The 27,626-nt window shown below is 39.7% G+C and overlaps 1 protein-coding gene across 3 annotated transcripts in view; it reads right to left on the reverse strand.

The window, feature by feature from the left end:
• Positions 1-40: 40 nt before the first annotated feature.
• Positions 41-27,626, reverse strand: part of LOC134799869 (prestin) — a 54,014-nt gene continuing 26,428 nt past the window's right edge. Inside the window, exons 9-20 of one of the 3 annotated variants that reach the window (XR_010145477.1) lie at positions 18,600-18,704; positions 15,807-15,940; positions 14,897-15,059; positions 14,077-14,157; positions 12,760-12,923; positions 12,201-12,281; positions 11,791-11,914; positions 9,027-9,227; positions 7,442-7,568; positions 6,226-6,824; positions 5,590-6,120; positions 41-3,503 (exon numbers count right to left, since the gene is read on the reverse strand). Coding sequence is in view for 2 of the 3 variants with exons in the window: in XM_063772282.1 (XP_063628352.1) it covers positions 6,664-6,824; positions 7,442-7,568; positions 9,027-9,227; positions 11,791-11,914; positions 12,201-12,281; positions 12,760-12,923; positions 14,077-14,157; positions 14,897-15,059; positions 15,807-15,940; positions 18,600-18,704 (1,341 nt within the window). In the remaining variant the exon portion in view is untranslated. Of the gene's footprint in view, positions 3,504-5,589; positions 6,121-6,225; positions 6,825-7,441; positions 7,569-9,026; positions 9,228-11,790; positions 11,915-12,200; positions 12,282-12,759; positions 12,924-14,076; positions 14,158-14,896; positions 15,060-15,806; positions 15,941-17,233; positions 17,339-18,599; positions 18,705-27,626 lie in introns of those variants that run through there. The other 2 variants (XM_063772282.1, XM_063772280.1) reach the window with 2 other exon arrangements.

A 27,626-nucleotide genomic window follows, 5' to 3' on the forward strand; every position in this document is an offset into this window, starting at 1 on the left:
GTCCGGTATCTATTTGGAGTTTAGAATAGAAAAAAATAAATGATAATTCAACATATTTATTACATAAGTACAAAAAATATATTAGGTACTAAGTATCACAATAACAATGTTCAATCTAAAATTAACAACCTATAAATAAATTCATTTAATCAAATAAGCATTGTACATTCTCTTAAAATACATGTAAAGTACCGAAGAGGCAATTTTACTTTTCTGTGTAACTAACTTTATTATATTTTTTCTAGTCCCGTAGTGTAAATTTCATTCGATAACGTGACGTGACGTACGCATTTGCGTTAAGTGTCATTTTGTATGGGATTGTGAGTTTCCAAAACGTCCCGCTTGGCGCGCCGTTCCATATCCCATACAAAAATAGACAACGCAAACGCGAACCCTCGTCACGCTATCGAATGAAATTTACGGGGCCCTTTGTTTCCCATAAAGTTTTAAGTCATAATGTATTGTTTGTCATATTATCGTTAGTCATAAATATACATCGGTAACTCGTGGCATTTAGGTAGCACTTAAAAGATTAGTTTAATTAATTTCCGTTTTTTAGTGTTTTTTTTTCTCGACTCGTATAGGAAGAACATTGTCACATCACTAGTCTGTGCCTGCTACCTAAATGCCACGAGTTACCGATGTGTGCTCTTCACTAATCTTTTAAGTGCTACCTAAATGCCACGAGTTACCGATGTGTAGTCATAAAACTGAAACCGTTAATTTTCCAGAATTTTCGTAAGGTTATTCTATAGATAGGTTAGGTTAGGTTTGTTTTATGGCAATCCTGAAAAGTTACGCGTTTCTGAGAAAAACCAATTATGACTAACGAAAATTCGGACAAACAATATATTATGGCTTAAAACTATTTGGGAAACAATAGAGACCCGAAATGTACACTAGGGATTCTGTAAAATCAGTCAGGTAAAATTGCCCCAATATCGATACCAGTAAGTACACTCGAGTATGAAATTAGCTATAATCTGTAGGAAAAACCGTACTTTACTAAACGTACTAATAACAGTTCTAACTGGACTTCAGTCATCTCATTTGACAGACAAAACTTCTTCTGAACAATGAACAAATATGAACTTAATATACTTAAGAGTTAAAATTTTGCATCGACTTTAACAAAACGTGTGGCAGTGCGACTAAAAACGTCAATATTTATAGGAATTTGATATAGATGGTGGCATTGCCACACTTTGTAACTGCAAAGTCAAATCAGAGTTCGCTTGGTTTGTTTTAAATATAATTATCCTGGTCACGGCACCAAATTGTAACTGCCCTCTAGTAATTGACAATACTCTATACTTTCACATTAGCCGACAGCTGAAGCATATGGCTCTGTATGGATCAGAGCATTAACGTCATTTACTTCAGCAGTCAAAAATGCGGCTACAATATGTTGTACCGCTTTACGCATTACTCATCTTAGCGAGTACTAAATATTTACTCGCCTTGTGTGTCATACACGTTTTGATTGCGTTGCGGTATGGGATGACTGAAACACAGTTATAGTATATTTTTATAAACATTAGTATTGAAAAAGCACCATTTGAATTTTTGACCGTCGGAACTTATCACTAGCACAGCCGGGAGATGCTTGTAGAACAGATACGAGAACGGCCAAAATATAAGGCAAAAGGGACATTCGTCTTAACTTTTAATAGCGCCAACGAGGTCAAGTCTAAAATGAGGTTTTACCCAATGTGCAAATTAAGTAATAAATAAATAAATAAAAAAACAATTTCAAAGGATACATTATTGTGGCTGTAATTGTAATTCTCTGTGTTCTTTTATATATAATTTCAACTATGTACTTCTACTTTTGACTGTCTATGGCACAGGCTTTACATGAAATAGGTATATACATATATTATATATTATGTCAAAAAGTGTCCCTTCTGCTCTAACTAATAAGTAAAAAATAAGTGTAGACAAGGAATCTCATTTCTAAAATTAAACAATCTATTAAACACTTTCGGATACTATTTATTTTATTTACAAGAATTTTTTTGTTATAATGAGATGTTCAAAGGTTTGGAAGTTGAATCTGGTTTACCAAATGTCAACTAAGTTAAGAATAGTATCTAAAAGCACACTTATTTTATAATTTGATTATAATAAATAATAATAAAAAAATAAATAATAATTTCAGCCTATATACTTCCCACTGCTGGGCACAGGCCTCCCCTCATGCGCGAGAGGGCTTGGGCTATAGTCCCCACGCTAGCCCAATGCGGATTGGGGACTTCACATACACCTTTGAATTTCTTCGCAGATGTATGCAGGTTTCCTCACGATGTTTTCCATCACCGAAAAGCTAGTGGTAAATATCAAATGATATTTCGTACGTAAGTTCCGAAAAACTCATTGGTACGAGCCAGGATTTGAACCCGCGACCTCCGGATCGAAAGTCGGACGTCATATCCACTCGGCCACCACCCCTATAACTATAATAAATATTGCTCGTTAAACTTTAAACCTAAACTTACTAACAGCCGGACGGACCATCTTATCAATAATTTAAATACAAAAGTACTATTTTAGCACAAATATATCGCGTAATATTTTGAGAAAAGAATATAGTTTATTTGTAACTTTTTCTTGTCAAACCTATTTGTCTTTAAGCTAACAAAATCAAAATAATTTTCTTATTTTATTTTATTGTCCAGGAATTCTATTCCTTATTGCATTACAATTAAAACATTATTCTAGACAGGAACACTATCTGTATTTTCTATAGGTTAGATTTCCCAGTATTTTTCCTATAACAAATAAGTAACAACTTACTGGTATAAGAATATATCAAGTTCTCATTTTTTATTTATGACAAACTCAAAAATAAATATAAAATAATCAATCGGTGCCAATTAAATTTTGACCGAATATAATTTACACGTAATTCGAGAATTTAATCATTCCTGGTAGTCGTTATAGTTTATTTACATTCATGGCTCTCTCAAAGCATGTAGCTTACAGATATTGAGGCACTTAGAAGACAAAGAAGCTTATTGACACAAAATTCGAGTAGGTACAGTAGAATAATTTTCCGACCCATTTCGTACTTTGTCTATTTGAAAGTCGCTAGAAACCTCAATACTATTGTCACTGAGACAATGTACCAAATGGGTCGGAAATTAAATTCTTTTACTGTAGGTACTTCTAGACTCTAGGAAACGGCAAACATCGGCAAACTTTTGAGAAGGATTGTCTCTGAAGAGCGCATATCTTAATTTCTAGATCAATCTTAGTTATATTTAGTAACTTTAATAATAGAAAGGTCCAGTTTTTGGCATTTCAGCGAGCCACAGTTTTCCGAACCCTACCTACCTAGCCTACCTAGGACGATTACTTTTTCATTTTGAAGAACAAACCATAAAGATGCTTGTCCAGTTCTTGAGCAGGCACAAATAAACAGAAACAAAGTTCCGAGTTTAACACTACCTCTACTTGTGTTAGTAAGGTCATAGACAACAGTGTTCCGAGTTTAACACTACCTCTGTGTTAGTAAGGTCACGCATTGATAGAGACAGGAACTGTATTGTCACCCTTTTGGCTTCGTTTACTTTGTAGTAGACTACAGCGTTAATTTGATTTGATCCTTAGTTGAACAGTGTCCCGAGTTTAACCCTACCTCTACTCGTGTTAGTAAGGTCACTCATTGATAGTGACAGGGACTGTATTGTCACCCTTTTAGCTTCGTTTACTTTGTAGTAGACTACAGCGTTAATTTGATTTGATCCTTAGTTGAACAGTGTCCCGAGTTTAACCCTACCTCTACTCGTGTTAGTAAGGTCACTCATTGATAGTGACAGGGACTGTATTGTCACCCTTTTAGCTTCGTTTACTTTGTAGTAGACTACAGCGTTAATTTGATTTGATCCTTAGTTGAACAGTGTCCCGAGTTTAACACTACCTCTACTCGAGTTAGTAAGGTAACTCATTGATAGTGACATGTACTGTGTTGTCTCCCCTCTTAGCTTTAAGTACTTCGTAGTAGACCACGGAGTTAATTTGATTTGATCCTTAGTTGAACAGTGTCCCGAGTTTAACACTACCTCTACTCGAGTTAGTAAGGTAACTCATTGATAGTGACATGTACTGTGTGGTCTCCCCTCTTAGCTTTAAGTACTTCGTAGTAGACCACGGAGTTAATTTGATTTGATCCTTAGTTGAACAGTGTCCCGAGTTTAACACTACCTCTACTCGAGTTAGTAAGGTCACTCATTGATAGTGACATGTACTGTGTGGTCTCCCCTCTTAGCTTTAAGTACTTTGTAGTAGACCACGGAGTTAATTTGATCTGATCCTTAGTTGAACAGTGTCCCGAGTTTAACACTACCTCTACTCGAGTTAGTAAGGTCACTCATTGATAGTGACATGTACTGTGTGGTCTCCCCTCTTAGCTTTAAGTACTTTGTAGTAGACCACGGAGTTAATTTGATCTGATCCTTAGTTGAACAGTGTCCCGAGTTTAACACTACCTCTACTCGAGTTAGTAAGGTCACTCATTGATAGTGACATGTACTGTGTGGTCTCCCCTCTTAGCTTTAAGTACTTTGTAGTAGACCACGGAGTTAATTTGATCTGATCCTTAGTTGAACAGTGTCCCGAGTTTAACACTACCTCTACTCGAGTTAGTAAGGTCACTCATTGATAGTGACATGTACTGTGTTGTCTCCCCTCTTAGCTTTAAGTACTTCGTAGTAGACCACGGAGTTAATTTGATTTGATCCTTAGTTGAACAGTGTCCCGAGTTTAACACTACCTCTACTCGAGTTAGTAAGGTCACTCATTGATAGTGACATGTACTGTGTGGTCTCCCCTCTTAGCTTTAAGTACTTTGTAGTAGACCACGGAGTTAATTTGATCTGATCCTTAGTTGAACAGTGTCCCGAGTTTAACACTACCTCTACTCGAGTTAGTAAGGTCACTCATTGATAGTGACATGTACTGTGTTGTCTCCCCTCTTAGCTTTAAGTACTTCGTAGTAGACCACGGAGTTAATTTGATTTGATCCTTAGTTGAACAGTGTCCCGAGTTTAACACTACCTCTACTCGAGTTAGTAAGGTAACTCATTGATAGTGACATGTACTGTGTTGTCTCCCCTCTTAGCTTTAAGTACTTCGTAGTAGACCACGGAGTTAATTTGATTTGATCCTTAGTTGAACAGTGTCCCGAGTTTAACACTACCTCTACTCGAGTTAGTAAGGTAACTCATTGATAGTGACATGTACTGTGTTGTCTCCCCTCTTAGCTTTGAGTACTTTGTAGTAGACCACGGAGTTAATTTGATTTGATCCTTAGTTGAACAGTGTCCCGAGTTTAACACTACCTCTACTCGAGTTAGTAAGGTAACTCATTGATAGTGACATGTACTGTGTTGTCTCCCCTCTTAGCTTTGAGTACTTTGTAGTAGACCACGGAGTTAATTTGATTTGATCCTTAGTTGACCAGTGTCCCGAGTTTAACACTACCTCTACTTGTGTTAGTAAGGTCCCATTGATAGTGACAGGGACTGTATTGTCACCCTTTTAGCTTCGTTTACTTCGTAGTGGACTACTGCGTTAATTTAACCCTACCTCTACTCGTGTTAGTAAGGTCACTCATTGATAGTGACAGGGACTGTGTCGTCTTCCCTCTTAACTTTAAGTACTTTGTAGTAGACCACGGAGTTAATTTGATTTGATCCTTAGTTGAACAGTGTCCCGAGTTTAACCCTACCTCTACTCGTGTTAGTAAGGTCACTCATTGATAGTGACAGGGACTGTGTCGTCTTCCCTCTTAACTTTAAGTACTTTGTAGTAGACCACGGAGTTAATTTGATTTGATCCTTAGTTGACCAGTGTCCCGAGTTTAACACTACCTCTACTTGTGTTAGTAAGGTCCCATTGATAGTGACAGGGACTGTATTGTCACCCTTTTAGCTTCGTTTACTTCGTAGTGGACTACTGCGTTAATTTAACCCTACCTCTACTCGTGTTAGTAAGGTCACTCATTGATAGTGACAGGGACTGTGTCGTCTTCCCTCTTAACTTTAAGTACTTTGTAGTAGACCACGGAGTTAATTTGATTTGATCCTTAGTTGACCAGTGTCCCGAGTTTAACACTACCTCTACTTGTGTTAGTAAGGTCCCATTGATAGTGACAGGGACTGTATTGTCACCCTTTTAGCTTCGTTTACTTCGTAGTGGACTACTGCGTTAATTTAACCCTACCTCTACTCGTGTTAGTAAGGTCACTCATTGATAGTGACAGGGACTGTGTCGTCTTCCCTCTTAACTTTAAGTACTTTGTAGTAGACCACGGAGTTAATTTGATTTGATCCTTAGTGCCACTTGTACCATCCCACTACCCCAGGTTTAACCGGTTAAACCGTTAACCCTGTGTCAAATTGTACTAGTAACCATGGTAACACGAAGTTTAACCGGTTAACCCCGGGTAAGTAAATGGTGCAAGTGGCCCTTAGTTGAACAGTGTCCCTAGTTTAACCCTACCTCTACTCGAGTAAGGGTCAGTTGCACCAAACTGTTCGGATCGTTAAAGAGTTCGCTAAATTTTTATGTATGGAAAGTTTCATAGTAAAGCGCCGGGGGGCGCCGGCTGACGTTGATCAGTCTGTCAAATGTGGTTGGTGCAACTGGCCCTTAGTAAGGTCACTCATTGATAGTGAGAGGTACGGGTAGGTAGGCTCCCCTCTTAGCTTCGAGTACTTTGTAGTAGACCACGGCGTCGTGGACGGTGGGGAACGTGTCTATACGGAGCTGGTTGGTGGGCTCCGACTCGTTGTAGCGGTGGATCATTTCTAGCATTGGACCTGGAATACATAGAATTGTGAGGAAAATTTTTAATGGGCTTGGTCATAGACTAGGATTCCTCTAGACCGAGTTTAGAGCAATTATTTCATGAAACCGATGCTGCCAAAAATGCGGGTGCGGGGGACGAGGTGAGCGAGGTCCCGTGCCGTGATTGGTCCGTTCAAAGACACGGACGTCACACAAAGACACTTTCGACTCGAAAATGGAGTAAAACTACCGTATGCGTGGCAGAGGGGGTAGAGCTACTATGCTCAGTCTGGAGGATGTCTTGTCTGTGGGGCTTGGTACAGCGTGGTGTGGGGTTGAACAAATATCACGTGATTTTTGTTCAATTTGGTTTGGGATTCGCTCTTACCGCCCGGTGTCCAGCTTTTATTGCGTTGCGAAGCATACATATATCAAGATTAAATGTAAAAAACCGGCCAAGTGCGAGTATTTGTTGTTATAGCGGCACCAGAAATACATCATAGCTAGCGATCACGATTCATGAGATACAGCCTGGTGACAGACAGACGAACAGCGGCGTCTTAGTAATAGGGTCCCGTCGTAGGGTAGGGGGTAGGGTCGTAGGGTACCCTTTGGGTACGAAACCCTAAAAACAATGTTAATAAGTTACCATTGGCCCCCGCTAGAAGCACCATAATGTTACTGGCCTCCAACTCCTTCGACACTACCACGAGCGTCTTGACTCCCGGTGCGTCCACGTACGAAAGCGCAGACGCGTCTATTATCACGCAGTGGACCTGGGGACAAATCAGAAGGTTATGGCGAGTTTACCACCTTGTTTTTGTTTTTCTTAAACCTGGTAATATTTAGAGCAGATGTGCGGTTATATGTTAGGCAGCTTCACTCAAGAGCAATGTATTTGAGCAGACTTCAAAATGTCCGATTTGGACAATTTTTTTCTGTTTATATTTCACAGTTGATCTAAATATGTAGTCCAATCGACATCATCATCATTTCATGGTCTGATTCTGATAACGGGATCATTTTTAACCTGAGGGAACTCTTCAAATATTATATGCTCAATTGCTCACCTAGGTTTAGGTATTATACTCGCTACTCGTGCATTTGCTCTAGTAATGCTTGGTAAAGTGATCATCTGGTGATGACCATAAAATTATTGTATGTAAGACTGTTTTGTGAAGTGACCGTCAAAAATATGTTTACTTTTTCGCCTTATTACAGAGGAATAAGGTGCATAAGTGGAAACATATCTGGCATGATCATCTGGTTTGATAGGCTTCATGTAGCCCACTTTGCGAAAGTATCTGTTTTTTATAATACTCTGTAATGCCCTACCTTCTGCCCAATACTGGGGTCCCACACGTAGCTTCGCTCTTGGTCAAGGTGCCATTGTTGCTGTCTTGGTCCTCGGGTGTGAGGTCGATAGGCTTCATGTAGCCAACTTTGCGAAAGTATCTGTTTTTTATAATACTCTGTAATGCCCTACCTTCTGCCCAATACTGGAGTCCCACACGTAACTTCGCTCTTGGTCAAGGTGCCATTGTTGCTGTCTTGGTCCTCAGGTGTGAGGTCGACAGGCTTCATGTAGCCCACTTTGCGAAAGTATCTGTTTTTTATAATACTCTGTAATGCCCTACCTTCTGCCCAATACTGGGGTCCCACACGTAGCTTCGCTCTTGGTCAAGGTGCCATTGTTGCTGTCTTGGTCCTCGGGTGTGAGGTCGATAGGCTTCATGTAGCCCACTTTGCGAAAGTATCTGTTTTTTATAATACTCTGTAATGCCCTACCTTCTGCCCAATACTGGGGTCCCACACGTAGCTCTCGCTCTTGCGCAAGGCCCCATTGTTGCTGTCGTGGTCCTCAGGTATGAGGTTGACAGGCTTCATGTAGCCAACTTTGCGGAAGTATCTGTTTTTTATAATACTCTTTTAATACCCTACCTTCTGCCCAATACTCGTAACTCTCGCTCTTGCTCAAAGTCCCATTGTTGCTGTCGTGGTCCTCAGGTGTGAGGTCGACAGGCTTCATGTAGCCCACTTTGCTAAAGTATCTGTTTTTTATAATACTCTGTAATGCCCTACCTTCTGCCCAATACTGGGGTCCCACACGTAGCTCTCGCTCTTGCTCAAGGTCCCATTGTTGCTGTCTTGGTCCTCGGGTGTGAGGTCGACAGGCTTCATGTAGCCAACTTTGCTAAAGTATCTGTTTTTTATAATACTCTGTAACGCCCTACCTTCTGCCCAATACTGGGGTCCCACACGTAACTCTCACTCTTGGTCATGGTCCCATTGTTGCTGTCGTGGTCCTCAGGTGTGAGGTCGACAGGCTTCATGTAGCCAACTTTGCGGAAGATTGTCTCCCGGAAGATGTTCTTGGTGGCGAAATTGAGGCCGCCGCAGTAGTGGAATATCTTGATTCCAGGGAGCTCTTCGGCCTGGAATGATGAAAATGTTTGTTAATTGAGTTGTTGTTTTTAACATTTTTTGTAACCTCAAAAGTACTGATAATAATGGTAATTAACTTTCTCTTCCGAAATGCTCTAGGGTTCCTATGATCTCTAATCGGTACAATACTATGTAAACGACACTATAATTTAGTAAGTATAGATGGTCAAGCAAATCTTGTCAGTAAAAAAGGCGCGAAATTCAAATTTTCTATGAGACTATATCCCTTCGCGCCTACATTTTTCAAATCTGTCGCCTTTTTCTACTGACAAGATCTGCTTGACCAAGTATACATAGTTACTCAGATTTAATTTTGGAGGAAAAAAGTTACCATTTTTGGGGTTATAAAAGTTCTAATCTAAAAAAAAAACGGAGTATATGAAATACCGACATTAAATAACCTCCTGAGTTTCAGTAGCAATCGCTTTTTTTTTATAAAATAAAAGTTCAAAATAAAATTTTGATTGTTTAATTGTTATTGATTGAACACAGAGCTTAATGAGGGTGATGGCAAAAAATTGTTTGTATCAGGGTAAATTAAATGTATACTTATTGCACTGAAATTCAATATCTGTCAAAAGTATCAATCGACCCATCGAATTATCGTAGAGTAGAAACAAGCTAAGATTTCATGCCAAGTGTTATATGTCAAGTATGGAGCTTATAGAGATACCTACGTCTGCATATGGTCTGCATTCTTACTGCCAAGTTTGTGTAAAGTTAGTGTGGTCGTAGTCCATCGTAGTCTAGTCTAATAGCTAATAGTAATAAATATTTCATTAATACAAACTTTTTCAAACAAATATAAGTTATTACCTATGTAAATCAGTCAAACTTGTCAATGTCAGAACATGTCATAACAAAATAAACAAACCAACATAAACTAACCATTTATCTCATCCCACAAAAATATTACAGAATTACAGATCAACCAAAAACCGAAACTTAATCAACATGTCCACATAATCAGGGATCTCAATATTATAACCTACTTATTCCTCTTAGAAGATTGCAAGAATAATCAAAAACTAATACTAGTATAAAAGAAAACAGAATAATATCTTCATCTAATATTCAAGAAAGAATAAGAACAATATCTGTAACAAGTATAAAAGAATAAATAGAATATTATCTTCATCTAATATTCAAGAAAGAATAAGAACATCTGTAACCATTCGCCATGCGTCTACTTCCATATAAAAAGTACCCGTATTCCTTAGACTATGAAGTCAGTGTGTTGGACTTGTATAGATGGGTAGTCTGTCTAGCTATATATTGGCTGGTTATGTACGTGGTTGGATTCTTTCTGGTCATGGTCAGGCGAGAGGAGGAATTGGATATGGCTAGTAGGGGAATGGTGGGTAATGATAAATGATGGTAGTTGGTTTGAATTTGTGTTTTATTTTGTATCAAACGCACCCTTTATAATATATACAAGAGGTAAGTGTTATGAATATGTTATGTTATGTATGTTATGAAAGCCAAGACACATATTTTGACTAAGGAAGGTGTAGAATTTGTGAAGTTAGTGCTTGTAGGGTTAGGGCGTGGAGAGTTAGAAGCTTGGCTCTACATGAGATCTGATAACTTTTTGACAGTGCGAGCCTTACGGTCTCGTCTTAGGGTCTTCCACATGTCAAATTTCTTTGTCCAATGTCATTGCCTCTCACTATCTCATTAAAGCCATATGTGAGACGCAATACACATTGGACAAAGAAATTGGATAGGTGAAATACCACCCTTAGCAACATTTTACCTGAAAATGTTTTTGGTACATTTCTTTTGGTGAAAATTATAACAAATATGTTAGACTCTGAATAATAAAGTGTATAATGTCGACGCCCGATCGTAAAGTTCCTGTGTAATGTTTTGACGGTAGTCATATTAAACCAATAGATATGTAGGATAGGTACGTTAGGTTGCTTCAGATCCCCGAATAGAAGGGTAAGCTGTCCATAAATAGAAGCCCCGCAACGCGGAGCTCCGTCGACTCCGGAAACGAGGCAATGATTTTCACGATTCACGATATGCCTAGGAGTTTCATGATCTGCCTTTTTTTACGACCGGCCGCCGACATATACAAAGACTTACGATCTACACACACAAAAGCTTTTTCTCTAGAAGGTGACAGACTCGTATGAAATTGTAAATAACAAGACTGATGAGTTATGCAAGGTATTGCTGTACATTTTCTGTTTTGCAATCATTACTTTCCTTTTTGGGATTTTGTTATTATACTTATGTTTTTTACGTTCCGAGTGCTAACCCTGGCGGTTACTCCTGATCCCCTGGATACGGACCATTCGTCTGGGAGCTATGATTCAATTTTATCCAAACCAACGTAAGAATATTACGACCGACAATATACCACCACCACCTCGTCCTTGTCATTGTTATTAATGTTATTATCCACTTCATACTAAAGCCTGGCCAGTAATATATGATCATTGTCAAGAGGGCGCTCTTATTTCTTATATATAGGGTGACCTAAGCTAACGGCACTACCTTGATCTCAGATAATTATTAAAATAATATACCAAAAAATGTACTTACGGCTCGGTACCGCTTGATATCCAGGTACAGGTCTGTCTCCAGCACTCGCCCCAGCAGGCAGGTGTACGGCTTCTGAGAGCGAATGAACAGCGCCCCCACACTCGCTAATAGACCGGCTACTAACCTAAAATATAACACAAACATATATAACAAACTTTACAATTGTAGAACCACAAACTCTTTTTTTAAGAATGAGTTTCAGGTAGGTACCACTACTATCAACACTAAAATAAGTATGAATGTAGTATGTAAAATGTTGTCAACTCTGATTTATATTTCGAGCCACCTTCGAGATTATTTCAGAATGTCGAGAGATTTTTTAGAAATATTTTTACCATGATTACACAGGTGTGTAATAACTTCGTGCCTGAACTACGAGTATATACATTTAATTGAAATGGAAAGTTTACCCGTAATCGATGTTGACGAGAGTAGTCATGAGGAAGGTAATAAGCCAAACGGCTGCGTCCAATTTACTCAGATAACAGAACCTGAAATTAAAATGTTAATAGTTTTATAAACTAGGCCAAGAAGGATAAACGACCAACAGTTTATATACTTACGTAAAACATAAATATTGAACCATGCAAGTGATTGGGAAAGCTTAATGTCAAATTGCATTCTCCAGTCAAACATAGGTTTAAAAAATAACGCTATGTACAAAATGTACAAATATCCTGGTCACGGCACCAAAATTGAAACTGTCGCCTAACTAAATAAAGGAGTTCTACAATACATTTATCCTCTAGAAATTCATAAAGATAAACAAAACAATTGTAAAAGGGATTAAATTTAGTGGTGTAAGTACCAACTAAGGCCCGAGGCAGTGGGGCTGTGCTCACTGGGGGCCCCTCGGTCGGTCTAGGCCCTCTCAGGCCGGAGGTCCGTGGCATTATGCCAATTTACCATCCTATAGTTACGCCACTGATTATGTCCTTAAAATATCAGGCCTCAGATATTACTACGTACCTCTTGAGGTCCAAAACTTGTAATAACATCCCCTTTAGAGACACCACAATGATCGAGGCGAGCACGCAGCGGGGCAGGTCCTCAAAGAACGGGCCTAAGAAGAGCAGGACGCACAATATCAGCAGCGCGCTCACTACTTGCGTTAGATTGGTTTTGGCACCCGCCTAGAACAAAAAAAAATCACAATATGTACAAAACGTTATAATCTTGGAAAACACTTTCTTCACTAGTAGTTGATGTTTTCTGATAACAGAAATGTTTTGATTACATTATCACTACACCTTATAAAACAAAGTCCCCCGCCGTGTCCGTCTGCTTAGTGTGTTTGTATGTTCGCGATAAACTCGAAAACTACTAAACGGATTTTCATGCGGTTTCACCTATCAATAGAGCGAATCTTAAGGAAGGTTTAAGTATATTACTCATTAAGTGATTAACACTTTCGCAACCAGGCAAAATTTCAAACAATACCCCAGAAACCGACAGTACTCGCTAGTCGGGCAACGACGTGCAACTCAATGCCGCACGCCGCGAACCCGCTAGTCGGGCAAGCGGCGGACGCTCAGGGCTGTGCCAAGTAACTTTCGTATAAGTATGTGGATAAAATTAAATCTGCTGTCTCATCTGTTTAGGCTCCCCGTTTTGTTCTTCTCCTAATTCTAACTCCTATTGATACATACCCGTGTATGCAATTTCACGTAACCAACTAATAAGAATTTTTATTTTGTAATCGCATTTAGGTAAAGTAAATAAAAATACAAAGTGAAGTAATAAAATATAATAATCAACTGTACCAACTTTTCGACCACATAATAATCAGAAGACTTACATTTTTTTCTGTTAGTGGCAGTGGCAGCCCTGAGGTAGTGATGCTTGCCCGCCTGTCGGGCACTTCGGCGTCGCGTGTAGGTTTATAGCTCTTGCCCGACTAGCGGGTATGCCGGCATCTGAGTAAAGTTTACGAGTGCCCGAGAGTCGGGTACGCGGTGTCGAATGTGTTAAGGTTTATCCGTGCAAAGCCGGGGCGAGTCGCTAGTAATTATTTACAACTGTATTACCTTATAATAAATTATACAGCATACAATGTGTATCCAAAGTAGGTACTCATGACCTATTGAATGATGTAATCAGTATCGTATTAAATATGACTACAGTAGTAAAAGTAGATGATATTTTAGACAAAAAATATTGTATGTACCTACTCTGACATCGCATTTAGGTCGCACAAATTAAGTGGAATTTATAAGAAAGCCATCTGAACATATATACAAAAATATAATAAGCAATACTACAAAAATATAATAAACAATTATTTACCTGATATTGGATGTAAGATCTCGACAGACTCGCGCAGATCGGTGCGCAGCAAAAGAATGAGCCCATTACATTGCTGGCGCCCTGAAATTAATACACTCATAAAAAGCTGATAGCTGAAGGAAATGACGTAGTTAAGCGGGCCAAGAAGGTTTAACCTTTTCGACGCTGTGACAAACACAAAAGCTGTCACTCGGACGCCACGTCACCGAAGTGTCAAAACTGAAATTGAACTTTATGCATATGCACGTAAGTCTATGTTGCTCTGTGGTCTGTGACGGATTAATCCGTCTACGGTGCGGATATATCTATCATTGGCGTCAAAAAGGTTAACACTGGGCCCACTTCGCATCTGATGCTGACTATACGAACTCGTACATTATTAAATATTTTGAATTCTTTTTTTTTAAATAGACACGCTTATAATAAACAGAAATGGATGTCTTACAAATAAAAGGACCAATTTTAAACAAAATGGGACCCCTTGATACTGGAAGTCTTGGTATTTTTTTTCATGCGTAGGTTTCTACTAACTACCTAAATAGCTGAGGAAACTATACTCTGTATCTTTAGGTATTTAAATAAAAGTGAACAAATAATTTGTACATTTTCGGGTAGTTATAACATTTATTTGACCAACCAATGCAAATACAAAACCACCTGGATCTGTCACTGAAGGACATGACTTTAACCTACATTATTTGATCGTGTTTTCATCTACCCTCAACTGGCTTAAGGAGCCATTTGAGGGTAGAATTTGTATACTCTTTTTTAAATACTTAAAGATACAAACTATAGGGCAAGAAGGGCCTTGTCAACTTACCAGAGCCAACAACTCTTGATTGGAATCCACCTCGTACTTGTCTCTGGCCGCAAATATAAGCGCCATGGACATGGATATGGTGTATGTCACCATGGTTATGGTGATGGAGTCTACTGCTACTGATGGCATGAGCTCCAGCGGAGGCACGAATGGCGTGGGTAACCTGGGTCAAAGAAGAATAAAAAGGAAACTGTGGGGTACAAAGTAACTACTGGCACACCTAGATTGCCAAAAAGTCGAATGTTCAAATGTTCTATGGAAGCACAACACTTTGTGCCTACATTTTTTAAATTTGTCGCCTTTTTCTACTGACAAACTGGGTGTGCCAGAGTATATAATAAACATTACTTGCGCAAAATATCAGAGAAATTAAAAAAAAACTGACAGCATTTTTACATAAAAATAAATAAATAGAAACAACTCACATACTGACACGAAGAAATACAAATTTATCATAAAATTTTCAAGGATCGCTTAAAATAAGACTTAATTATTTAATAAGTAATTGTTTCTATTCTATACAAGAATATTTGGATGATAATTTTAACAATTTTTTGTTTCTACTATTTGTTTTGTGTATTCTGTAATTTGTACGTTATAATTGTTTTATGTGTTAGTGTTAGATAAAATTCCAACACCCTTACAGGTTGTCATATTGTGAAACATTATTCGTTAAGAACATCTGTATGAACACCAATATGCAAGCAATAACCGTTAGTATTATTATTCGTAACTCCATTTTGGATTTAACGGGCTTACAAATCCCGGTCTTTTGATATGCTTGCGTGGGGATATATATTCAACATGTAGAGGCCCTTTGGAGAGCTTTAATGTCATATAGAACGCCTGCTAAACACGTTCCGTTATTATTATTAAAAGAGTATTTTCAATGTAAAATTTCTTCACTTACCCAGTAGGTATCTCCCCGACGAGTGCTATACCGAACTTTTCTTTCAACCCGCTAAGTTTAGTGATGAGTGTGCCTATGACTATGGCCAGTAGTTCGATGGGCACTGGCACCCGGCAGCGTTTAGCCACCCACGGCTGCAAATATAAATACAAAATGTTTTTTATTTCAAGAATTGAGTAAATATCTGTAAGTATTATTGTACCGTTTGTGCCTAAATAAACATTAACCTTTTGGACGCCAATGACCGATATATGCGCACCGCAGGTTCAACGCCAAAGACCGATTAATCGGGCACAGACCACAGAGCAACATAGACCTACGTGCATATGCATAAAGTTCAATTTCAGTTTTGACACTTCGGTGACGTGGCGTCCGAGTGACAGCTTTTGTATTTGACACGGCGTCGAAAAGGTTAAAACATTAAAACAAAAACAGTGTTGCATTAACATTTAATTTGACCCCCCACACTAAACTCTGGATCTTTAGGTATTTAAATAATAGTCAAACAAAATCTACCCTCAAATGGCTCCTTAAGCCAGTTGAGGGTAGATGAAAACATTACATGATCAAAATAAAGTAGGTTAAAGTCAGGTCGTCCAGTGACAGATCCAGGCGGTTTTGTATTTGGTTGGTTAACCAATAAATGTTATAACTACCCGAAAATGTACAAATTGTTTGTTTACTTTTATTTAAATACCTAAAGATACAGACTATATGTAGACATGTGGGTAAAATAATACGGTTTACATAAAAAACCAGACAAGTGCGAGTCGGATTCGCCCACCGAGGGTCCCGTACTTTTTACTATTTGTTGATATAGCGGCAACAGAAATACGACATCTGTGAAAATTACAACGGTCTAGCTGTCACAGTTCATGAAGATATAGCCTGGTGACAGACAGACAGACGGACAATGGAGTCTTAGTAATAGCAAAGATATATATAACTCCCCGTTTTTACCCTTTGGGCACGGAACCCTAAAAATATCCTTTTCACTTCTCATGCTCAAAAAGTGCACCTTTATGTCGTGCGTAGACGACATAAAATCGCATTTTATGCTCTAGAGCATAAAGTAAAATCATTTATTACGACCCTTATTGACTTAGCAATAAAGTCCAAATTCTGCCATACAAACTGCCAGCCCTGCCGGCGCGCCCCCGATCGGCGTGCCCCGCGCCTCCGACCGGCCCAAGAACAATTTTCTTTAGTCTTGAATAAATACGTTAAAATAACCTAAAATATTTGATTTTTTGTATATTTTCCTCGCAATCGAAGTGAAAAGCAGAGTGTACAACGAGGGCATAAATGTCCATTTTTACCCTCGTCTACTATTTTGGTCTTCGCTTCGCTCAGACCAAAAAATTGCCTCGGGTAAAAATGGGTCACTTTATGCCCTTGTTGTACAATCTACTATTTAAATTGGTTACCTTGAATAACTCGTTGTTCAAGGCTATCACGAGACACACCACGAAGGAGATGGTGACGGCCGCCAAGTTGGTGTTCGGCAGCGCTTTAGACACCTCGATCACTGTCTTTAATCACCTTGAATAACTCGTTGTTCAAGGCTATCACGAGACACATGACGAAGGAGATGGTGACGGCCGCCAAGTAGGTGTTCGGCAGCGCTTTACACACCTCGATCACTGTCTAATTACCTTGAATAACTCGTCGTTCAAGGCTATCACGAGACACACGACGAAGGAGATGGTGACGGCCGCCAAGTTGGTGTTCGGCAGCGCTTTAGACACCTCGATCACTGTCTTTAATTACCTTGAATAACTCGTTGTTCAAGGCTATCACACACGACGAAGGAGATGGTGACGGCCGCCAAGTAGGTGTTCGGAAGCGCTTTAGACACCTCGAGCACTGTCTTTAATTACCTTGAATAACTCGTTGTTCAAGGCTATCACGAGACACACGACGAAGGAGATGGTGACGGCCGCCAAGTTGGTGTTCGGCAGCGCTTTAGACACCTCGATCACTGTCTTTAATTACCTTGAATAACTCGTTGTTCAAGGCTATCACGAGACACACGACGAAGGAGATGGTGGCGGCCGCCAAGTTGGTGTTCGGCAGCGCTTTCGACACCTCGAGCACTGTCTTTAATTACCTTGAATAACTCGTTGTTCAAGGCTATCACGAGACACACGACGAAGGAGATGGTGACGGCCGCCAAGTAGGTGTTCGGCAGCGCTTTACACACCTCGATCACTGTCTAATTACCTTGAATAACTCGTCGTTCAAGGCTATCACGAGACACACGACGAAGGAGATGGTGACGGCCGCCAAGTTGGTGTTCGGCAGCGCTTTAGACACCTCGATCACTGTCTTTAATTACCTTGAATAACTCGTTGTTCAAGGCTATCACACACGACGAAGGAGATGGTGACGGCCGCCAAGTAGGTGTTCGGCAGCGCTTTAGACACCTCGAGCACTGTCTTTAATTACCTTGAATAACTCGTTGTTCAAGGCTATCACGAGACACACGACGAAGGAGATGGTGACGGCCGCCAAGTTGGTGTTCGGCAGCGCTTTAGACACCTCGATCACTGTCTTTAATTACCTTGAATAACTCGTTGTTCAAGGCTATCACGAGACACACGACGAAGGAGATGGTGGCGGCCGCCAAGTTGGTGTTCGGCAGCGCTTTCGACACCTCGAGCACTGTCTTTAATTACCTTGAATAACTCGTTGTTCAAGGCTATCACGAGACACACGACGAAGGAGATGGTGACGGCCGCCAAGTTGGTGTTCGGCAGCGCTTTACACACCTCGATCACTGTCTTTAATTACCTTGAATAACTCGTTGTTCAGGGCTATCACGAGACACACGACGAAGGAGATGGTTACGGCCGCCAAGTTGGTGTTCGGCAGCGCTTTCGACACCTCGATCACTGTCTTTAACAAACAATACACATATATTAGCTAAAAAACCAACTAGAGATATTTTTGACATCTCTGTGAACTTAGTCCACTCCGTTGCCGCGGAACTAGCACCCGTACTCGCCATAGTTTATAACAGGTGTCTGTGCGAAGGTATCTTTCCAAACCCACTTAAAGAAAGTCGAATCTCTCCGTTATTCAAAGGGAAAGGAAAGAGAGAGGATATCGACGCTTACAGACCTATAGCAATAATTCCAGTGGTAGCTAAGATATTTGAGTTCGGGTTAAGTTCCAGATTAACGGAGTTTCTATCTTCCAAAAATGCGCTGTCGGAGAGGCAATATGCCTACCGAAAAGGCCGCTCAACAACCGCGTTGGCTCGGACCGTGATTCGGCAAGTTACAGAGGCCCGCGAGTGCAGGAACCAAGTCGCAGTCTTATGCTGCGACTTATCAAAGGCATTCGACGTTGCGGATCACAAAGTGCTGACTAGCAAACTTCGTCACTACGGCTTCGAAGGATCAGCCCTGACATTGTTATCTGACCTTCTACGGAACAGAACACAGGTTGTGGTCTCTGATGGCGGTACAGTTCGATCTGACGCCGCGACCACAAGTATGGGCGTCGCACAGGGCTCGTCGGTGTCAAATATTCTGTTCTCTATACTTCTGAACGACCTGCCAGAGGCGGTCACCGGCGGAGAGACCTTCATGTATGCCGACGACGTGGCTGTTGTTGTGTCCGCCCCTACATACGACGAGCTCGAACTCAAACTTAACTCGATCGCCGCATCACTCTCTAATTGGTTTGACATTAACGGACTTATCCTAAACACGAGCAAAACGCATTACATCGGCTTTGATCTGTCTGGGCGGCAGGTTAGGCAGCTGTCAGTAATTGCGAATGACACTGTAATCAGCCAAGTAATGAACTCCAAATTTCTTGGCTTTGAGCTAGACAGCTGCCTCACCTGGAGTGGCCATATAGACCAAATGTGCAAGAAACTCGCAACGGCATGCTTTGCGTTAAAGCGGCTGGCTCGAGTACTTCCATTTGAAATGGTCCGAGCGTGCTATTTCGCGTCAGTCCACGCTCTCCTGCAGTACGGAGTTGAACTGTGGGCCGGTGCCGCCGATTGGGAGAGAGTCTTCCGGCTCCAAAAGCGCGCCGTCCGCGCGATAGTTCGCGTCCCTCAATGTCACTCCGCGAGGCCTCTGTTCAAGTCGTTGGGAATACTCACGCTTCCCTCGCTTCTAATAATGCAAATGGCAATAAATACACGTGATGAAGTAGACTCCAATCCAATCATCGAAGCCCCGCGTAGGTACGCAATGCGCAGCGCGCGCGCTGGAATGCTGCCACTCGCGTCGCACAGACTCGCGAAAACCAAAAAGCTAAGTCATGTAATGGGTCGAAAAGTGTACAATTGCCTTCCGCGTGAAATTGTTACTGCAAAAAGTGCGTCAATGTTCAAAACTAAATACTCCAGTAAAGATACGCTTACGTTAAACATTAATTAGTAATAGGCAATTTTTTTTTTATTCCTGTTCTTTAGATCATTTTAAGATACTTTATTTTCGAATCCAAAAAACTTTCTGTCCGGAAGTAGGTAAAAAAAAATAGTTAAAAAAAAGAGCCGTTCTTGTTTGTTAAAAATAGTAATAGTATTTTTAGTTCGTAAACGTGACGAAAATAATATTTATAATGAGTCGACAATGGAATCAGTCAAAATATTAACACGGAAAATAACTCATTCAATAAATGGCGGGGCCTCACGGATATACGTCGTGACTTGATATAAAAAAAAAGTAATAATTAGGTCTTTGATTGAATTACCATAAAACTACCTCATTAAGCTATTTATCCGAGAATCCGACATCAATATCATTTGTATCACTTGTATATATATTTACGCCTTAAACATGCTAGAAAAAATGGTTATAGATATAATTTCTTGCAGACTTTGTTCTGATAACGTTCAAAGTGATATTCAATACATAATCACACAAAAATATGGTCAATGTAATAAATATGTGCATTTTATCAAATTCGCTAAATGAAACTACCAAATTTGAACTATTTGCGCTAATGCTAAGGATTACATTTCCTTGCGGCGCGCGGGGACAGTTTCAATGCGGGCGGTGGCGGGAGTTCGTGCCAAGGACGCGTGGATAGTATGTAGGTAAGTATGTACTTACCTACAAGTTGCTACAAGTGACAGGCCAATTCGAACGTGCGCGGGCGTCTCGCTCGCACCAAATATTTGTGCGGCCAAGTCTGAGCAAAATGAACGCGCGCGTGAATGATAGCTGATTAAAAATAACTGATATCATATCCAATATTATTGGTTGATGTTCAAATTATATTCGTAATTATATACGTCAATTATGACCCACTACAAAAATAAAAATTGCGCATGACTATCTATCGTTCTTATTTAATTACAGAATGGCATAGTGTGGAGTGGCATTATAAAAGGAATACTTATTATCGTAGTCATTTGACAGTTTTGGTGACACTTTCACATTCTGTCACAGCGAAGTGTGTAGGCCCACTCTTTAATTTGATATTAACGTCTATCCAACAACTTTGTCAGTAGAAAAAGGCGCGAAATTCAAATTTTCTATGAGACAATAACCCTTCGCGCCTAAGCGTCTGTAGACTTTTTTTTTCAACAAACGTATTATATTGACTATTTCGTGCTCTTTCAATTCATAGTTTACGTTCCATAATAAGTATAACATAGTAAGTTCCATAATAAGTATAACATAGTATAATAAGAGTCGACGTGAAATATATGTTTACACTTTTGCACCTTACTCCTTTGCAATAAGGCGAAAAGTACGGCTTTAAAATGACAGCGTTTTACACAAAAATAAAACGCTAATTAAATAACTTACCATATTCGGAACCTAAGAATAAATAATATTGAGAGTGGCAACACTGTCGTAGGGGGCTATTCATAAATTTAAGTCATTTCAAATTGGGGGGGGGGGGGGGGTCTGGACATCGGATGATGGTAGCATGACGCAGGTGGAAACGGTGTCATTCGAAGCATGATTTTTTGATGATTTTATGGGGGGGGGGGGCGACAAAAATCGTCAAAAATAGATGACGTCATGTATGGAAAGCCCCTAGGTCGTATTGTCTTTTTCTAGCATATACCTCCCTCTCTACCCCACACTCCTACCACACAGGCAGGTTGCTTTGTCAGTTATACAAGACAAATTTTCAAGTCATTGTCTCAATATTATACATATTTGCACCATGCAGGATTAAAAATTTAGGTTCCGAATAGAGATGCACCGGATATTCGGTTACTATCCGGTATCCTATCTCGCCCTTATTTTAATATCCGGACGGATACCGGATACTAAAATAAGGGTACTAAATAACTATGCTTGATATCGGAATATAATCGTACTCGATTATTATTTTAAAACAATTTAAACGTTCCATTCACTAGCTCGCGCACTAATTTCGTACCTAGTGATAGACCTATATACCGCGCGAAAGTTCATTACGAAACAGGCCAAAACTTCCACAATGCGCACCTGAAAAACCTGAATATTTCCGCCGGCCGAATATTCGGCGGCTGAATACTGAATATTCGGCCTATGGTCAGGCCGTACCTCCCGTATCCTGTATGCGGCCAAACAACTATCCGTTGCATCTGTAGTTCCGAATATGATAAGTTATTTAATTAGCGTTTTATTTTTGTGTAAATGCTGTCATTAAACAGCTGTACCGATATTCGGAACCTAAGAATAATATTGAAACATGTTTGTTATCGCCTGGTGGTGGGAAGACGCCAAACCAATGTGATTATACATATCCTATGATATACTTATTATGTGTATGTAATATAATTATATTATGAGTGTTTAATTAATAATGTAGTACGTACACCCTTTATTGTAACACCTGTGAGGAGAGAGATATATAGTAAAGTATACAATTTGATAGGTACATTTTGTAAAATTAACATTTATTGTATTTATTTATTAATTCAAATAACAAATTGCACCTTACAGCTAATGCCAAAGCAGCACAATTTGGAACACATTAACAACATAAAGCATTTTTAACATTATTTATAACAATACAATATACAGCTAAGACACATGTATTCATTATGGTATGCTACTCTTAGGCATCTCTCTTTCTAATATCCTCTTGCACTTTCACATCACTATTCCGGATCGTTTTTATTTGCTAGATAATTTAACGGACAACTATAGTACATTGTAGGAGAGGACGGAAAACCGCTAAAAGATGGACGAGTGAGTTTGAGGGCCGACACGTTGGTGGAGGCCCTCGAATAATACGACTCCATCTTTAGCGTTTCCGGCCGAGGCATTACATAGTGCTTTTCACGACTACTGCGAGGAAATAAGGAAACATTTGGATAACTATAAGTACTAGCCCGCGATTTCTCTGGTAGCAAATTACTAGCCACTGCCTGTGCTGTCTCTTGAATTTCGGTAGGCGTCAGCGTAAGAATATCATTTTCTTCACTAGAAGAACTCATTTTTATAGCGAGCGTAGATACGTGTTTCTTATATTTTATAGTACTATCCAATTCAGTGAGAATTTTCCGATCCCGCCTTTTTTCTTTTTTATCACATTTAAGAGGCGTTTTTATGTTGTTTGCTTCAAACGGACTCTAAACTTAGAAGCGTTTTTGCTAAAAAAACCACAAACATCTACAAAAGTAAAAAACGCCTTAAGCGTGAATCGAATGAACTGACTGAATGAATGAATAGTTTGACATTTCGTTTTTTTTTAAACAAGAAATTGGTCCTATAAATAACCTAAATTTATTTTTGAAGGAAAAAGTTGCGCCAAAAAAGACCTTTTATTGATTTTTATGTTTTAAATTATACTCATTGCTGTAGCGAACTGTCACCAATGACAGATGATGATAATAATGAAACATTGTACACTCGCGTGCAAAAGTATTGCATCACTTTGCATTTTTTCGTCCGCATCCAATATATTTGTAAACTGGTTAATTTCTCTAAATTATTTTAATGTAATCATGTTCCTTGAAGTTTTAGCTTTACGAAAAGTAAAAAAACATGGAAATCGGCCCAGTATTTTTTAAATTATCGGCATTTTCCCGATTTGTGAGCGGTTTCACGTTATCACGCGCACGAGTTGCGTTACCCTTGACCCTTATAAAACGGGGGTAGAGAAGGGGTTGTTATCAGTCACTTATCAGAAGTCGATCGTTACATATCTCCGCGTATTTTCCCGTGAAAAAGACCTGGAAAAATGGAAACCACTGAAGCTGAAGTCCGCCAAATCATCCAGCCCCTGCAAGCGGGGCGTAGCCAACGTTCAGTAGCTGCCGAGCTGAATTTAAGCCAATCTGCAGTTTGCAGAGTTTACCAGAGGTTCCAGGGGACTGGATCCTTTACTTCAAGACCAAGAAGCGGCCGCAGAGAGTGTACATCAGAGAGGGACGACCGCTTCTTTGTCACAACATCTCTCCGAGATCGACACCAGACCAGCATTGCCATCCAGCAGCGTCTGCGTGAGGTACGAGGAGTGGCTGCCAGTGAGTAGACAATAAGAAGAAGACTTAAGAAAGCGAACTTGACACCCAGGAGGCCCGCAGCGGTGCCCAGATTGCTGGCGCGACACCGTACAGCCTAAAGAGAGTTTACTGAAAATCACAAGGACTGGACCATTGAGCAATGAACCCCAGTTCTCTTCTTGAAAGAGTGCAGAATGTGTTTGAATGGATGTGACCGAAAAGGAAGAGTCTACAGAAGGCCAGAAGAACAGTTCGCTCAATGTTTCTTCTCCGAAAGGGTCGCCTATGGCGGTGGATCCGTAATGTTCTGGGGCGGCATTTCCTACGACGGGCGGACAGAACTGGTTTTCGTGCCTGGCGGGGGCCGTGACAGTGGATTGACCGTTGCCAAGTACATCACTGATATCCTGGAGGAACATGTTGTTCCTTATGCCGGTATTTTTGATGAGGGGTTCATCCTAATGCAGGATAATGTCCCGTGTCATACCGCTAGGGCCACCGCAGCCTACCTTCTCGAAGTGGGCATCGACACAATGGACTGGCCAGCGATGAGCCCGGACCTTAACCCCATTGAACACGTGTGGGACTACCTAAAAAGGAGGGTTCGAAAGCGGAATCCTGCCCTGGTCAATGTTGAGGAGTTGAAGGGAGCCTTGCTGGAGGAGTGGGACGCTATTCCTCATGATCACATTAGAAAATTAATTACGTCTATGAAAAACCACTTGGTTTGTGAAAGGAGGCCTGTAGGTGGCAATACCAAGTATTAATTTAATAATAATAAACGATATTGTATTAAAAAAATGACTTTTATTCTCAAGTTTCCGGATTTATTTTTGGAGCATTATGCGACTACTTTCAGTTTTATGATTTTTTATAGTCTTCAGATTCGAAATTTCATTGAATTTACCATTTTTCTAATGCGTTACATTATAAGCTTTCAGTTGATACCAACATTTTCAGAATCGGGTATAGAATTACAAAGATATTGGGTGCGGACGAAAAAATGCAAAGTGATGCAATACTTTTGCACGCGAGTGTAGTAGTGGTGGTTCAAGTGCTACAACTATTGCCTACTTTCCAGCTTGGTTTTAGACCATCTATTGCCACATTTCCGAACAGTGGCGTGAAAATTTTAATTATTTATTTCACACCAGCTCGGAAAGGCTTACTTTGCACTTCAAAGACTGAGAGCAAAGTTTCATTTTATTCACAAGTGAGGCAAAGGAATCAAATGCAAATTTTGAGTTGTTTTCTTATGTTTGCTGGTAGAATTGACTTTTAAATCATAAATATTTAATAAAATTCATTTGTATTTGATTTTGTATGATATTTTTACATTTAATATTTGCTTCGGGTTGGTGTGGTGAAACATTTTGTGTTTCACTTGGGGCAAATTTTGTTTAACCCTCGTGCTTTGAAACCCTCGCAACGCTCAAGATTCCATGTTTCGAATGTTTTACTTGCTCAAGTATCAATATTAGCACGAGCGGTTAAACAACAACTTTGCCCTCTTGTAAAATAAATAACTATTTCAATATAGTCAGCTAAACTGAGGTACAAATTCAAAAACTCACCAGCAGTTTAGCTTCACGACCTTCCAGATGGAAAAACAGCATGCCAATGACTTGAAAATTTGCCTTGTATAACTGACAAAGCAACCTGCCTGTGTGGTGGGAGTGTAGGAGCGAGGGACGTATATGCTAGAAAAGGGCAATACGACCTACGATAGTGTTGCCACTCTCAATTAGAAATGCAATGGATAGTTGTTTGGTCGGATACCGGATATTCGGCCCGACCGTCGTCCAAATATTCGGTATCCGACCGCCGAATCTTCGGCCGGCGGAACAATAAAAAAAATAAAAAATCATTTATTTCAGACCTTGGTTCATACACTTACACCAAAAAACTAATTAACTACAAACTAAATTTAACAATACCTACATTTCGGTTTTTAGGTGCGCATTGTGCAGGTTTTAACCTGTTTCGTGGTGAACATTGGCGCGGACTCATTTCTATGTTCGAAATGAGTAGGTACCTACGCGTGCAAGTGAGTGGATGTTTAAATTGTTTTGAAATAATAAACGAGTAATGTACAATATGACCGTGACTGTTTCTTAAATCCAATTTGTTTACTCTGAAATCAAGCAAAGTTACTATCCGGTATCCGGCCGGGTATATTATTCTGAGGTTCCAAATATCGGTACAGTTGTTTAATTGTTGCTTAATTTGGAGATTGACCCCAATTTCATTTCTGATCAAATCGGTCGATTTGATCATCCCGTCTGGACTTCACTTAACAGCCGTAACACATTACCGCGCCGTTCAGGGTCACGGTGCGCCAAACCATAGCCTGATGTCATGTAGGTATGTATAATGTACTTAGTCCAAAATTATGTTATTTACTAATTATGTTATTTATATGCATTAAACGTTAAATCTGAACCAATTCGATTACTATTCTATAGTGAAACACATTCAGCTTGACTAGAAAAAGCGCGGCAAATTTAAAACATGTATAGCGTTAGGTTTCAATAGCGCTCAGAGACCTGACTTTTATCTCGATATCGTAATTTTCTAGCGACAAATCCATTATCTATACAAAACTGTCGCAAAAATGTTATCGCTTGTATATCGTGGTACAGGATAGGATGGAGCCATATACTTTACTACTTGCTTGCAAGTATCGTAATTAAACAGTGCTAAGTAGTTAAATACGCGCAATGTATTTTTATGTCATAAATAATGTATTTATTTAATGTTAATTTAGTATTAATTATAGTATGTATATTGTTTTATCCACAAATATGAATAATTGTAGTTAATTTACCAATAAAACATAATTTATACGGCCACAAATAAAATATTAAATGCTTCTAAAGTCTGTTTGGTTATTTCTACATGGAAACGAAGTCATTTCAAATTATAAAAACATTAACTGAACACCTTATTGCCGCCTGCAGTCACCACTCGCCGCTCAGCTATCCGCTGTCGTTAATACCACGGCCTTACGTTTTATGACACTGAGTCGCGTCAGGGGAGCGACACGGTTCGGTGCGCTTGCGTTCACTCGAGTTTTGGAATATTACTGCAAATTTTTGTTGTTTGTTAATTTGTTGGTTATTGTTGTTTGTTAATTTGTTGGTTGTGGTGTCGACTTTTATTGCCCTAGTCGCCAAATGATGTTACTAGTGAAATTTGAACCGACACCACACGGTAAAAATAAGTTTAACAATAATTACTTAATTAAAAATCGAATAAAAACGGTATTTCTAATGCATAACTTATATTTTTTGCTATTCAATTAAAGAGTACTAACAAAATCCTAACTCAATTAATTAGTGCAAATATTTTAAGGTTTGCGATTCCTGCTCGGCCTTGCGTCGCAAGGTGCCCGG

Source organism: Cydia splendana, chromosome 19, assembly GCF_910591565.1.
Source record: "Cydia splendana chromosome 19, ilCydSple1.2, whole genome shotgun sequence".
Lineage (NCBI taxonomy): Eukaryota > Metazoa > Arthropoda > Insecta > Lepidoptera > Tortricidae > Cydia > Cydia splendana.